At 50.3% G+C, this 13,964-nt stretch overlaps 1 protein-coding gene and 4 non-coding genes across 5 annotated transcripts; 3 read left to right on the top strand and 2 right to left on the bottom strand.

The window, feature by feature from the left end:
* The first annotated feature begins 241 nt into the window (after positions 1-241).
* On the top strand, positions 242-315 carry Trnat-agu (transfer RNA threonine (anticodon AGU)). The gene has a single exon. It is a non-coding gene; the product is annotated as a tRNA-Thr (tRNA).
* Positions 316-760: 445 nt separating this feature from the next.
* Trnas-cga (transfer RNA serine (anticodon CGA)) lies at positions 761-842 on the top strand. Its single transcript has one exon. It is a non-coding gene; the product is annotated as a tRNA-Ser (tRNA).
* A 7,900-nt stretch (positions 843-8,742) lies between these two features.
* On the bottom strand, positions 8,743-8,813 carry Trnag-gcc (transfer RNA glycine (anticodon GCC)). Its single transcript has one exon. It is a non-coding gene; the product is annotated as a tRNA-Gly (tRNA).
* A 21-nt stretch (positions 8,814-8,834) lies between these two features.
* On the top strand, positions 8,835-13,921 carry Hes7 (hes family bHLH transcription factor 7). Its single transcript, XM_040269407.2, has 5 exons — positions 8,835-9,042; positions 9,407-9,473; positions 11,407-11,502; positions 12,116-12,203; positions 12,523-13,921. Exons 1-5 carry the CDS (start codon positions 8,981-8,983, stop codon positions 12,972-12,974), a joined length of 765 nt encoding a protein of 254 aa, XP_040125341.1. The 5' UTR covers positions 8,835-8,980; the 3' UTR covers positions 12,975-13,921.
* Positions 13,508-13,594, bottom strand: Trnar-ucu (transfer RNA arginine (anticodon UCU)). The gene is given in 2 exon segments: positions 13,508-13,543; positions 13,558-13,594. It is a non-coding gene; the product is annotated as a tRNA-Arg (tRNA).
* Positions 13,922-13,964: the final 43 nt, after the last annotated feature.

Below are 13,964 nucleotides of genomic sequence, written 5' to 3'. Positions count from 1 at the left end.
AATCGCTCTTAACTCCGCGGTGTCCTGAGGCAGTAGAGAGTTTAACTTTTAGTATCTTGGTCATCACACAGGAGATTAGATAACTAAGGCACATGGTGTAAGGTACCCATTCAAGGAGGGTGGAGCGGGGCTCAACCTGAAAAAGAAATCACTGGAATTCCATTAAAGTAGGGAGTGGTTCACCACGTGCTGGAGTCCACTAACACCTGATCTATCACGAGGCATGACCCATGTTCTGGGTGGCGCCGTGGCTTAGCTGGTTAAAGCGCCTGTCTAGTAAACAGGAGATCCTGGGTTCGAATCCCAGCGGTGCCTGACCTATGAGTGCGTGGTATATTATTGCTGCGATGATAATGAATAACCCCGGTCTTGCAAACACCTTTCTGTCAAGAGATTCTTCTTCTTACCAAGTCTTTGGGATTCTGTTCCCGTGCACTTTTAGTGTGTATTTAGAGGCTAAAACACTCTTCGCCTTCGAAATCCATAATCCCGTGGCCCTCTCGTCCCATTATCTTCCCCCAAGGACGTGGGGCACAACTCTGACTTGGGCTTGTTTTGTTGAGGACATAACTGGCTGCAGGAGGGGAGGCAGGTCAAGGGAAGCTACCGCTGCAACCCCTATGGTAACTTGGTCAAGGCGGGAATCTGCTCCTCAGCCTGGGCGCACGCGCGCAGTCATCTCCAGCCAGAGGGACTGGGCAGGCAGGAGGCGGGCACGTTGATAGGCAGCTATAGTTGCGCAGGGCCGAGGCCGCACGCGGCTGTGATGGCCGAGTGGTTAAGGCGTTGGACTCGAAATCCAATGGGGTCTCCCCGCGCAGGTTCGAATCCTGCTCACAGCGTTGGTAGTTTTGGCAGTGGGTATAGCCTCCTCTAAAGGAGGTAACTAGTTTGTTTTCTAGGCCTTTCCTTCCCTTGAAGAAGGTTCCCAAAGTCTTGAGAAGATCACAGGTAATCAACCCCGGACCAGCCTGCCAGCGCCCTCTTCCGAGGCTCAGCCTCCTACCGACCTGCAAAAGCCTTTTTATGGACTATTTCGATTCATAATTCAATTTTCGATTTCTTGGCTGCTACTAAGCAATTAGATTACATTTCCCTAATCCTTTCAGCCTCCTTCTGATCTATACGACTATTTCATTTCTTCTCTCACTACAGCCCACGATTCTCTTCGTCTCTCTTCGGCTTTAGCTCCCGTGTCACTGAGAAGATAAAGCATTCTGAACAATTTCCCACGGACATCCTCAACCCCGCTACTTACCTACCCACTTGCCTAAGCCTGACCACAGACTTCCTTTCCCTCTCGGACCTGGAGAAGAATCCTTCCACTGAACTATGGAACCTCTAGACCTATTAGATTTCCCATCCTCTTGGGCCCACTCAAGAACATTGTTTTTTTTTTCCCTATACCATCAAATTTCCCTCTCTCCTGGATTTTCCTACCAGACATTGTAATTTCTCTCATTTAGAACAAGCAAGACAACAAAAACCATCTACTGAGACTTAAACGTGTCCCCCAGAAGTGCACGTGTTGGGACCTCAGTCCCCAATTTCACATGTTGATTGGAGGTGGGGTCTTTGGGAGGTAATTAGGATTAGAGAAGGTCATGAGATTGGGGTCCCAACAGTGACATTAGTAGCTTTATAAAAAAAGGAAGAGAACCATCGCGGCCTAGGAGCACACTTGCTCACTTGCTGTCTCACCATATAATGGCCCTCATCAGATTGCCCAGCAGATGCCAATGCCACACTCTTGCACTTCCCAGCCTCCAAAACCATGAGCTAAATAAAACTTTATAAATTATCCAGTCCGTGTTATTGAAGGATAGTAACAGAAAACAGACTCTATCTTGTCGCCACACGCTCCTCCAACTACCACTTAATTTCTCTGCTCCTCTCTGCAACAAGCATAATAAGATATACTGTCTCCAGCCTTCCATTCTACTGTGAGCCCTCTCCAACCAGGTGTTCTTTCCTACACCAAGGCTTCCCTGGTTAGTGTTACTTACCAAATGACCATCACATTGCTAAATCCATCCATCTCTAAACTAGTTAGCAACACTTGATACAGATGCCTCTCTCTTTTCTTGGGGTGCTAGGAACTGAAGCCAGCCCTTGCACACACTAGGGGAGTGCTAAAGCAACAGCCCCAGTCCTCTCTTTTAGTAATACCCTCTTCTCTGGCCTTGTAGGCCGCCACACCCCTCTGACATTCCTTCTTCACTAGCAGCTTGATCACAGCCTCCTTTGCTGGTTTCTAGTCATCTGCATCTGTAAATGTTTGATTCCAAGGCTCAATCTTTCAACTGCATCTTTTCTCTACCTGTACTCACTACCTTGATGATCTCCAGGCCTGTGGCTAAATCATCCCACATTTGCATCTCTAGCTCCAGAACGCTCCCCTGACTTACAGATGCTCTGTCCCATATACTTAGATATCTAGTAGGAACCACAAATTTAAAATGTGTAAATTCCACTCCTGGCCTTCTCCCCAAAAGCTGCTTCATCCGTAGTAGTCTTTCCATTTGAAATTCCAATCCCTCCACTGGTTAGACTAAAATCTCCATAATCATCCGATTTCTTCTTTTTCTCACACTCCACATTTAATCAGTTTTCAGTTTCTTTTCAAAATGTGTCAAAAATCTGACTACTTGTCACTACATTCACCACTCTGCCCTGGTCCAAATCATTCTCCATTCTCACTTAGATTATTGCAAGATCAGCTAAATTATTTTCTGATTTCCATTCTTATCCCTAGTTACATGATGGTGTGTTTGTAACACATTAGGCAGAGAGGTTGATCCTTATAAAAAATAAATAAGATTCTGTCATTCCTCTCCTAACTTCCCAATGGTGATGTCAATGTGAATTAATGGTTTTAATGTGCACATAGATATAGAAATAAATACACACACACACACACACACACACACACAAACACACACACACATATTCACACGTTCCCTAGCTCTGAACACTGAATGAGTCTAGAAGCAATCATACACCAGTAGCAATGAGCACACCAAGAGCCTCCATCTTAGCTACCAAATACTGTTCTCTACTAAAATGAATTTGGAGAAAAGGTTGATTCCAGCCCTGGGTCTGGAGAATTATAAGATTATTTTGAAACATTTTGTTGCAACAGAAAGCAAAGAAGTGCTCAAAGAATAAATATCAAAAAGATACAGTATCAAGGGGCTAAAGCAGGCTGGGTCCCACCTGAAATCCCAGGAATTTCAGCAATCCCAGTGACTGGGAAGTTTGAGGCAGGAGAATAACAAGTTCATAGGCCAGCCTGAGCAATTTAGCAAGACTCTTAGCAACTTAAACCCTTTCTCAAAATAAAAAATAAAGTGGTCTGTGGATATAGTTCAGGGGTATAGTGTCCCTGGTTTCAATCTCCAGCACTAAAAAAAGAAAAGAAAAAATGTTAGGGTTCTTTTGTAGAAGGGGACTCTTCACAGCTTCTGCCCCTTGTCTGCCTGGGTCTCCTCTCTTAGTTTTTTTATTTGTTTTGGTACTGGGGGTTGAAAGCAGGGTGCTGCACCAATGAGCTATATCCCCCAGCCCTCTCTCTTTCTTTCCCTCCCTTCCTTCCTTCCTTTCTTCCTTCCTTCCTTCCTTCCTTCCTTCCTTCCTTCCTTCCTTTCTTTCTGGTACCAAAGATCAAACCCAGTGCCTCAGAAATGTAGGCAAGCTCTCTACCACTGAGCTACAACTACTGTACGATCCCTGGTGCTTTTACTTTTCATTTTGAGACAGGGTCTCTCTGAGTTGCCCAGAGTAGCCCAGAATTTACAATTCTCCTTTCTCAGCCTCCAGAGTAACTGGGATCACATGTAAACCCACCACACCCAGCTCTCCTCTTAGGTTTGACTCCTAAGGTAAGTAGAGAGTGACAGGACATCAAAAGTTTGCCTGGTGGGCTTTGAAATCTCTCTGGATTCAGCCCTTGGCTCAGGACACTAGTCCTTCTACTTCCCAGTCCCTACCCTCCAGACTCTCCTACCCAGGATCCAGGGGGTCCTAGGAAACTAGCCTTCCCTTTGAAGAACTGAAGAGGGAGGAGCAGAGCCCTGAAACCCAGGCTTGAGGAGAAGCACAGTAGGAGAGGGGAAGCTAGATCACTTCACCAGCTGTCTCTGTTCCTTCCCACCCTCTGCTGCCCCATCGCATGTGGGACTCCAGCTCTCTTCCCCAAGCCCCAGTGTAGCCCACTGTTGGAGGGCAGCCAGGGAAAGACCACTGTGTTTACAGACTTAGGCCCTTGCTAACAGAGCCATTAAAACCCACTTGGAAACACACCCTCCCCAACAGACACTCTCACACACATACATGCTGGGGACAGGAATAGGGGGCATCCTCAGAGGCCATGTCTGGACCTTACCCAGTCCATTCAACTCATTTCACCCTGCAGCAGCTCTAGGGTTTTTTTTTTTTTTTTTTTTTTTTTTTTTTTTTTTTTTTTTTTTTAGAGAGAGAGGAGAGAGAGAGAGAGAGAGAGAGAGAGAGAGAGAGAGAGAGAGAGAGAGAGAGAGAGAGAATTTTTTTAATATTTATTTTTTAGTTCTCGGAGGACACAATATCTTTGTTGGTATGTGGTGCTGAGGATCGAACCCTGGCCGCACGCATGCCAGGCGAGCACGCTACCGCTTGAGCCACATCCCCAGCCCAGCTCTAGGTTTTTAAAGATTTTTTTTTTTTTTTTTTTTTAGTTTTAGATGAACACAATACCTTTAATTATTTATTTTTTATTTTATTTTTTAAAGAGAACGAAAGAGAATTTTTAACTTTTATTTTTTAGTTTTTGGTGGACACAACATCCATTGTTTGTATGTGGTGCTGAGGATGGAACCCATGCCTCACATGTCTTGGCAAGTGCTCTACCACTGAGCTACAACCCCAGTTCCAGCTCTAGATTTTGAGGGCCTGAAATTTGCATAATAATAATAATAATAATGTATAAAAAGTAGCATTTAGAATAAAAAAGAGCACAACAAGCTACCAATTTAAAAGGCTAATAAATAGCTGGGAAATGGTGTGCTCCTGTCATCCCAGCTACTTGGAAGACTAAGGTGGTAGAATCGCTTGGACCCAAGAGTTAAAGATCAGCCTGGGCAATATACCAAGGCCCAGTATCAAAAATAATAATGAGCTGGGTGCAGTGACACATGCTTGTAATTTCAGCAGCTCAGGAGGCTGAGGCAGGAAGATCGAGAATTCAAAGCCATAGGGCCAAGGGGTGGGAGAGGAAGGGAGAGAATGGGGATTAGAAATGATGGTGGGATGTGATGAACATCATTATCCAAAGTACATGTACGAAGACAGAAATTGGTGTGAATATACTTTATATACAACCAAAGGTATGAAAAATTGTGTTCTATATGTATAATATGAATTATAATGCATTCTGCTATCATATGTTAAAAAAATAATAAATAAAAAGAATTCAAAGCCAGCCTTAGCAATTTAGCAAGACCCTAAGAACCTCCCTGTCTCAAAATAAATTATAAAAAAGGGCTGGGGATATGGCTTAGTGGTTAAGCACCCTGGGTTCAATCCCTGGTTATAACAACAACAACAACAACAACAACAACAATAGCAACAACAGCAAGGTGTGGTGATGCATGCCTATAACCTCAGCAACTTGGGAGGCTGAGGTAGGAAGATGGCAAGTTTGAAGACAGCTTGGGCAACTTTGCAAGACCCTGTCTCAAAATAAAAGATAAAAAGGGCTGGGGATGTAGCTTAGGGGTAAATTGTCCCTGGGTATGATGCCCAGTACCACATAAAAAAAAAAAAGATAATAAATTAAAAATAAAAGCTGACAAATTCTACAAAGTCCAGAAAAACAACTTACTTGTATTAATTAACTGTACCTCTATACTTTCCAAAGACTAGCTACTGCCTCTATGTATTTCAAATCTTGCTACTCCTCTAACTATCCAGGTACTTAGAGTGCTAAGAACTCTTTCATATCACATGTACCCAATGGCCCTGCACCCCACAGGCACAGATGACAGGAATATTCTGGAAGCCATTTCTACACCAGAGGTCTAGGCTAAAATAACAATGTGAGAATAACTACAAATCACAGAAACATAACCCAGGAAACTGCAAATCTGATGTTTGCCCACCTTATCTTCTCCATAACCAAAACTCCAAAATGTACACAGACACTCCAACACAATGGAGAGGATGCAATGGAGGGGCAGCTGGAGTAGAAAAAAGATTGGTCTTTACCACTTGCACTTAAAATATATGTTTGCAAAAATTTACAGAAGCCTATGACCTGGTGGACAGCTTGCTGGAGTGCTCCCAGAGTCTGTGTAAGTGAGCAATCCTGGATTTCATTAGTTTCATGGTGAATGGCATGTGCACTTGAAATTCTTGGTTGTATATTGCAAAGCAGTTGTCAGCCTGCTTAGAAAGCCATAGTCTCCTAAAGGGCTTGGAAGCTTATTTTTCTGCTTTTCAAAACGAGAATTTCATAACTTTTTTTTCTCAAACAATCTGTAGCACTTTGGATGCTGATGGGAATAATGCCGACCCCAGGGTTGTGAGTAGACCCAGTGGGGGTGGAGAAATCAGCCTGGGTAGCAGGGAAGACCCCCTCCCATAGTGAGGTGGGGGAGAGAGAGTATGGCAAATAGAAGAACAAGGGATCCAGTTAGGATGCCTTTTTTTTTTTTTTTCCCATTAGGGGGGTCTCATGTTGCCCAAGCTGCCCAAGAACTAGAGTACCTGGAACTATATATAGGCCTGCACAATTACAATCAGTTCAAAACAATTTTTTTAGTTGTCGTTGGACACAATATTTTTATTTTATTTACTTATTTTTATGTGATGCTGAGGATTGAACCCAGTGCCTCCCACGAGCTAGGCAAGCACTCTACTATTAAGCCACAACCCCAGCCCTCAAAAATGATCTTTTAAACATAAGTCGGAGAATATGCCTGTCCTGATGAAGATTCTCCACTGGCTCCCCATTGCACTTAGACTAAAACCCAAACCCTCTGGGAGCCTCCAAAATTCTGTTTGCTGGGCCATGCCTGACCCTCCCATATTATTTCTGCCACTCCCAAATTTTCTTTCCTAGGTTCTTTGGCCCTCTTTCTCTAGCTGCCTCGATCACAACACTTTCCTATCACAGGGACTTCGTATTTGCTGTTCCTTTTGCCTGGATTCATGGCCGGGTCAAATTATCACCTCTTCATAGAGGCTGTCTCTGACCACCTGTACAAAACTTAGCACCGCACTCTCATTACCAAAAATCGTCCTCCACTCCCCACAACTTTATAACCATCTGAATTATATTTTCTTCCTTCTTGATCATTTTCTCTCTCCTTGTCCCCCACTATAATGCAAGCCTCAGGGGAGCCCAGATCCAGTGGGCTCCCAATGCCCAACATAAGAGGCACTGTATAAATACAGGCTGAGTGAATGAATTATAGCAGCTGCGCTTATAGACATACAAATGCTCAGATTGTTTTACAGTTCCCTCCTGGGGCCACTGTCACAGCTCAGTGCTGAGAAGACAGTGTTGCTAGTTACTGACACCATCTAGACGGAGACTCAGACCTCTGCTTAGATGAAATATGCTGAAAGAGACAGGAGACAGAAAGCAGAGAAAAGAAACGGACCGAGAGAGACTGAGATAGACAAAGACCCGACCCAGACTCAAAGAACAGGAAACCTGGGCCCACAGAAGCCCCAGCAGCCGTGGGAGACACTGTCAGGAGGAGGGACGTGGAGGGAGGCGGCGGAAGGCGCTGGAAGGCGGGACGCGCTGGAATCGAGCGGAAAGCTAGCTCGGCTAGTCCCGGAGACCCGGGCCGCCCCTGGCCCGGCTCCCAAGTGGCCGCGGCAGGTGGCCGTGCGCCCGCCAGCCCGCCTGCTGGCGCGACGCGTGCGGGATCAAAGCAGCCGGGAAGGGGCGGGGCGGGGGGGTGTCAGGAACCTGGAGGTGCGAGCGAGCGAGCTTCCCGGGCCACCGCGGGAGCGTGGGAGCGCAGAGTCCCGGGAGGCTACAGAGATCTGGAGAGACGACGAGACATCCCGAAGAGACCCAGAGACAGGACGAGAGAATCCCAGAAACCCGAGAGAGACAGACACAGAGGCAGAGACCGGAGAGACCACGGAAGAACCCAAGAAATCGCTAAGAAACCTGAAAGAACGTGAGAGATCCAGAAATAGAGTCACCAAGAGGCACTCGGAGACCCGAAAGACAGCAAGAAAATTAAAAAAAAAAAAAAAAAAGGCTCGACTTCCCAGGGACACGGGAAAAGGAAGCATGTTTTAAAGAACAGGAAATAAAGCGAAAGGAAGAGAAGTGGGAAGAGGAGGAGGGCGGGGAGACCTCGTCCCCCCCGCCCCCCCCCCGCCCCCCCGCCGAGGGCCGCTTGGACCCCCGGGGTGGGGATCCGAGGGCCGGGTCCTTTCTCAGGGTCACGCCTGTGGAAGTGCAGGCCAGGGGAGGAGAAAGGGGTGTGGAGGCAGCAGGATCCCCAGTTGAGAGAAGGGAAGTATGAGGACGTGCGGAATTTGGGTCTAGAGAGTCAGAGGCTGCATTTAAATGTTCGGTAGAAAAGTTTAAAGAAATATGTTTTTTAGAGATATCATCAAATACATTCTTCCTTCCCCTTCGGAGACAGAGGAAAAGGAAAAAAGGAAACACTATGTATTGTGCTTTTTAGAAATATCAAATATCATCCTTCAGAGACAGAAGAAGGAAAATAAGTGCTATGCATTGGCCGGGAATCGAACCCGGGCCTCCCGCGTGGCAGGCGAGAATTCTACCACTGAACCACCAATGCAGACAGGAAAGCAGCTTGCGATCATCTTATTTGAGCTTGGAAAGATTGATGCAACTGTAAGCCCTGGGCTCATGGAAGGAGAGGCCCCTAATGGTTAACGTGGGTGGAACGCCAGGTCATTCTTCCTCCCGCCTGGATCCGGCCACCCGGCCATAAAACCAGTCCATATGGCCAGGGGCGGCCCCACACCCGGGTGCGAACAGCCCAGGGCCCCGAGCCTCGCGTGCAGGTGAGAAAAACTCAACCCGAGCCCAGGTTCCCAAGGAGGGGGGCGGCGGGGGCGGATGGGGCCATACATCTGCTTTCCCATTTGGCCCAGGTAGGGGGTTGTGGGGTGTACTGGGAGGTGGGGAGCCCTGATTCCAAATGGAAGCCCCCTTCTCAAGGTCTTGGCCCGTTCAGACTAGGACTTTGGTAAGACAGGCTCCGCGAAAATACCAAGATGTGGAGGGGCGCTGGAAAGGTTTGGAGGCAGCTCCACTTGTCTCTGATTCCACAGCTATCTTCCATCTCTATCAGTAACCCTGTCTTTCTGTGTCCTTGTCACTGTCACTCTTGTGATGGCTCATCAAATTTTTGATTTTTCTTCTCAGGTATTTCGTCCTGAAATCTCCAAGTGTTCACCGATCTTTCTGCAGAGGGTCATGTTCTTGGTTTGAGGTAGGTGTTGATTCTCTTTTTGTATCCTTTTCTTTCTTTTTTAGGAAAACTTCCTGCTCCCCTATAGTCAGGAGGGTCCTCCAGAAGCAGGCAACTCAGGCACACTTGTGTAAGGTGTCCGGGCAGTGAATTTAGTTTTAAACCAAATACTTGTAAGTGGAAAGATCTTAACTCCTCTCCATACTTTAAAGATTAAATTCTTTAAATAATAGATTTAACACTTTAAAGACTAGATTCTTCTTCTTTGAAGTCCATCTTCAGTCAAGGTATTTTTTCTCAGAGTACCTACTTCACTTTGTTTCTATAATGGCTGCTTTTCCACTAGATCTGCGGGATAAACTAGGCCTCTTGTTATATGAACTGTCCAAACCTAGATTAGTAGCCCTTGTGCACAATGAGGGCGCAAGATATTGGATAAGTGAATGTAATTGATTTAGAACAGAGCGCTTTTTCCACTCCCAGGCAGAGGCCCAGCACAGTTGGGTTGCTCTATGTATGAAGCAGGAAAGGTACTTGGGGGGGGGGGGAAGGTGTATAATATTCAGTTTGGAGGCTGAGAAGTGCTTTTATTTCAGTGCTAGTGGGGGTACAATGAGCCTACAGAAAGGCTGCAATTCTAGGAGAACTCCGAATTTCATCCTTAAGTGAGGTCTGTCCTTAATTACTTAAAACTCCCTCTACCCCTAATAGCCTCCTCCTTTCAGCTGGGTCCCGCCTCTTTATACAGCCTTATGGTCCTTATACCAGCCGGTGCCTCATTCCCCCATCACTTCCCACACTCCCAGGCCAGTTCCCCTCCCCCTTTCACTCCTAGTCTTTCCGGGAGCCTCGTGCCGGGGTCTTTCCCGGGTGGGATCTAGGTGCTGAAGGGGGCGGGGCCGTATTCTATCCCTCCTACCCGGGCGCTGCGGGATATAAGGATCCAGACAAGCAAAGACCCGGTCCGCGCCAGGGTCCGGAGGAGCAATGGTCACCCGGGATCGAGCAGAGAATAGGGACGGGCCCAAGGTGAGAGGCGGGAGGGGTGGGAGCAGAGGTCCTTGGTCTGGCCGGGGGAACCTGGGCACTGAAACAGTGGGTCGGTGGTGAGGCCGGGACATAGGGCTGAAATAGGAGAGGTGTCCAGGGGACCCAGGGACCCAGGAACTGGAAAGGAAGCTGCAAAGTGTGAAGGAGGTAGTGTCTGAGTAGGACCTGCGTGGGCGGCGGAAGGAGAGTTTTTGGGGTCTGGGTAACCTGGTCATTCAGCACCTTATGGCCTAAGGGAGTGGGAGGGGGCCAGATTTTCAATAAAACCAAGAGGATATAGTCAAGGGCTAAGGGTAGGAACAAAAAGAGAAGAGGATGGGCATTCTCCACTTAGGCCGCGAGCCAGGACTGTCTCAAGGCGGTCTTGGAGAGAAAGCCCTGGGTTTTTGTTCCAGAGGTTCGAGATCCGGTTGAAGATTTTAGGGTGAGCAAGTGGAGAAGGGTGACGGCCTAGACGGGTTTGAGGGAGAGGAGGAGGCGCGGTCGCGCTAGGTGTCTCCCTTTCTACACTCAGGGCCGCCAGCTCTGAGCCCCGCACCGTGCGGCCCACTTGCCTGGGCGCAAAGAGGGTCTCCAAAGTTCTCCACTGAGACAGAGACCGCACGAGATCGAGACGTAGAGAGAAAAGAGGAGAGACACAGAGAGGGGAGGAGGGAGGACGAGACTGAGAGGAGAATGCAGAAGATCCGGGAGAGAGAGGAGGCGAGCTACAGAAGCGGATCCTAGGGGCGTCGGGGTGGGGGCGGGGGGAGCGGAGGTGGAACGAATGGGCTCCGCCCTAGTCAATCTGGGATCCTGGGCAAGGGGTGGGAGGGGGCTCTCCCAGCGGCGGGATCCAGACGCCGGTGCGGCTGCGCTGAGTCTTGGTCCGGTGGGCCCGCTCTCCCTTTCCCGCTGGTCGCAGATGCTCAAGCCGCTTGTGGAGAAGCGGCGCCGGGACCGCATCAACCGCAGCCTGGAAGAGCTGAGGCTGCTACTGCTGGAGCGGACCCGGGACCAGGTCAGTCCCTCCACCAGTCCCGGACCCCCAAGCAACCCATTCCCGCGTCCCAGGGATTCCCACTGGGGTTGCGGGGGGGGGGGGCGCATAGGCTGGAATGGTGACCCTGGCCCCAAGACATCCTGACCCGAGCCCGGTCTTTGGAATCCTATCCCAGACACCCCCCACCCCCCACCCCGCCTCTCATTCTCAGAGGGCAATCTTCTTCGCCACCCCTCGGGTCTGTAAGTTTCCTTTCAAGTTCTGTGAATTTCGCTCCCAGGGTGGGTCAGTTTCACCTTCGGGTTTCTAAATGTCCCCTTTCCAAACATTCCCCAAATCAGCCAGCGTCAGTTCTACCGGTGGTTTTCACTCGCTGGGTTGCTCTTTCAAATCTCCTCACATATTGGGTATTGGTTCCATCCCCTGGGGCTGGACAGTTTCGTCTCAGGGTGGGACAGGACCATTCGTGGTCATCTCACTCCACATTCGGTCGCGCGTTCTATGGGCAGCGCGCAATTGCGTTCCGGGGGCACCCCCAGCTCCCGTATCCGCCCCTCCCTTCTTCCCCCTGCCACTTTCCCCCTCTCTCCCCACCCCTTTCTGTCTCTGCGCCCTCCCCTCCCGTCTGTAGAACCTCCGGAACCCGAAGCTGGAGAAAGCGGAAATACTGGAGTTCGCCGTGGGCTACTTGAGGGAGCGAAGCCGGGTGGAGTCCCCGGGTACAGCGCCGGGGTCGGGTAGCTGAGGGAGGGAGGGAGGACCTTTGGAGGCTCGGGACGGGGAAGCTGGGGAGGGCCCTGCGGTGGACGGTGGGCTTGGGGAGTGGCAGACTCTACTCCTAGGCGAGGTTAATAACACCCGCGCGTGTCTGTCTCTGTGTCTCTGTCATTTTCTCCCTCTGTACATCCATCTGGCTTCCTGTCTCTATGCGCCCGTCTGATCTCGGTATCTCTGCGCCCGCCCCTTCCCTCACCCCTGCTGGGCCCCTGCCCTGCCCGCCTGTCCTCCCGCCGGCCGCACCCGCCTCTGCGGCTCCAGGGATTCCCCGGTCCCCAGCCCAGGACGCCGAGGCGCTCGCCAGCTGCTACTTGTCCGGTTTCCGCGAGTGCCTGCTCCGCTTGGCGGCCTTTGCGCACGATGCCAGCCCGGCCGCCCGAGCCCAGCTCTTCTCCGCGCTGCACGGCTACCTGCGTCCCAAACCGCCCCGGCCCGAGACCGTAGATCCCAGGCCTCCAGCGCCGCGCCCACCGCAGGACCCCGCCGCACCAGCCCTTGGCCTGGCGCTACACCAGCGCCCCCCAGTGCACCAGGGCCCCCCTAGCCCGCGCTGCGCCTGGTCCCCATCCCTCTGCTCCCCCCGCGCCTGGGATTCCGGCGCGCCGGCGCCCCTCACCGGACTTCTGCCGCCGCCACCACCGCCTTACAAACAAGACGGGGCGCCCAAAGCCCCGCCACTCCCGCCGCCCGCTTTCTGGAGACCTTGGCCCTGAGCTTTTGGGGGTGGGGTGGGGGCGGGGGCTGGGGGAGGGGTAGAGACTCCAGCCGGAGGGCAGCAGAGGGACCCGGGCATCCGGGCGAGGTGTTGGGGAGGGCGGCGGGGCGCGCGGGCTCAGCGCGCGGGTGAAATGTGGTCTATATTAGAGTATCTATATAAATATATATTTCCCTGGTTCCTGTCCCTTTCCCTGCCCCCAACCCCGCGTCTAGGATTGTACCTTTCTAACCCCAGCCCAGCCCCAGCCCCTTCCCGAGTCCCTAGTGCATGGAATAAAATGATTATTAAATCCCGGTGTGTCCCGGAGCCGGGGGCCTGCCTTTATCTCGGCGTCCACGCCCACTTTCCCTTCCCTTCTGTTTCCCACCCCCAGTCCTACTCTCCAAGGCCCAAGCTCCGGGGTAGACAGGTAAGTAAAGAAGAGAGCAGAGCGGATACTGAGGTTGGAGCTGAGACCAAGACGAAAATGCAGATAGGGCAGGGGGAAAAGGTCGGACAGAGAGAAAAGAACAAACCTTGAAATAAAACCGACTCTGGTGGGATTCGAACCCACAACCTTTGAATCGCTCTTTCGTCACTAGAAGTCCAATGCGCTATCCATTGCGCCACAGAGCCACCTGGCGGGCGGTGGCGTCTCGTAGCTTACGGGTAGTAGCATGGGGGAAGGGGCAGAATGACAATGTTGTTGATAGGAAATTGGGCGGGGCGTGTTAGGAGCCTATGGTTAGGATCTCCGAGGCCAGCCGGGGAAAAGTATGTTGCTCAAGCACGTGCGCCAGGTGGGAGTGAGGGCGCACAAGTGTTCCAGAAACAGAGAGGGAAAGCCAACAAACAGGAGCGAGCAAACAAGTGCAGAGCTTCGGCTGCCGGCTTGGAAAGTGCTTCCAGCTCAGGTGCAGTCCAGTCCCACGTAGCCCCACTAAATAAACGTGTTTTGCTATACATTTCTGAGTCCCTGTCTTTTGGTTTGTATTGCCATTGTCAC

The sequence above is a fragment of the Ictidomys tridecemlineatus genome, chromosome 3 (genome assembly GCF_052094955.1).
Source record: "Ictidomys tridecemlineatus isolate mIctTri1 chromosome 3, mIctTri1.hap1, whole genome shotgun sequence".
Taxonomy (NCBI): Eukaryota; Metazoa; Chordata; class Mammalia; order Rodentia; family Sciuridae; genus Ictidomys; species Ictidomys tridecemlineatus.
The sequence above is the reverse complement of the archived record's forward strand: the minus strand, read 5'-3'. Positions and strand labels throughout refer to the sequence as shown.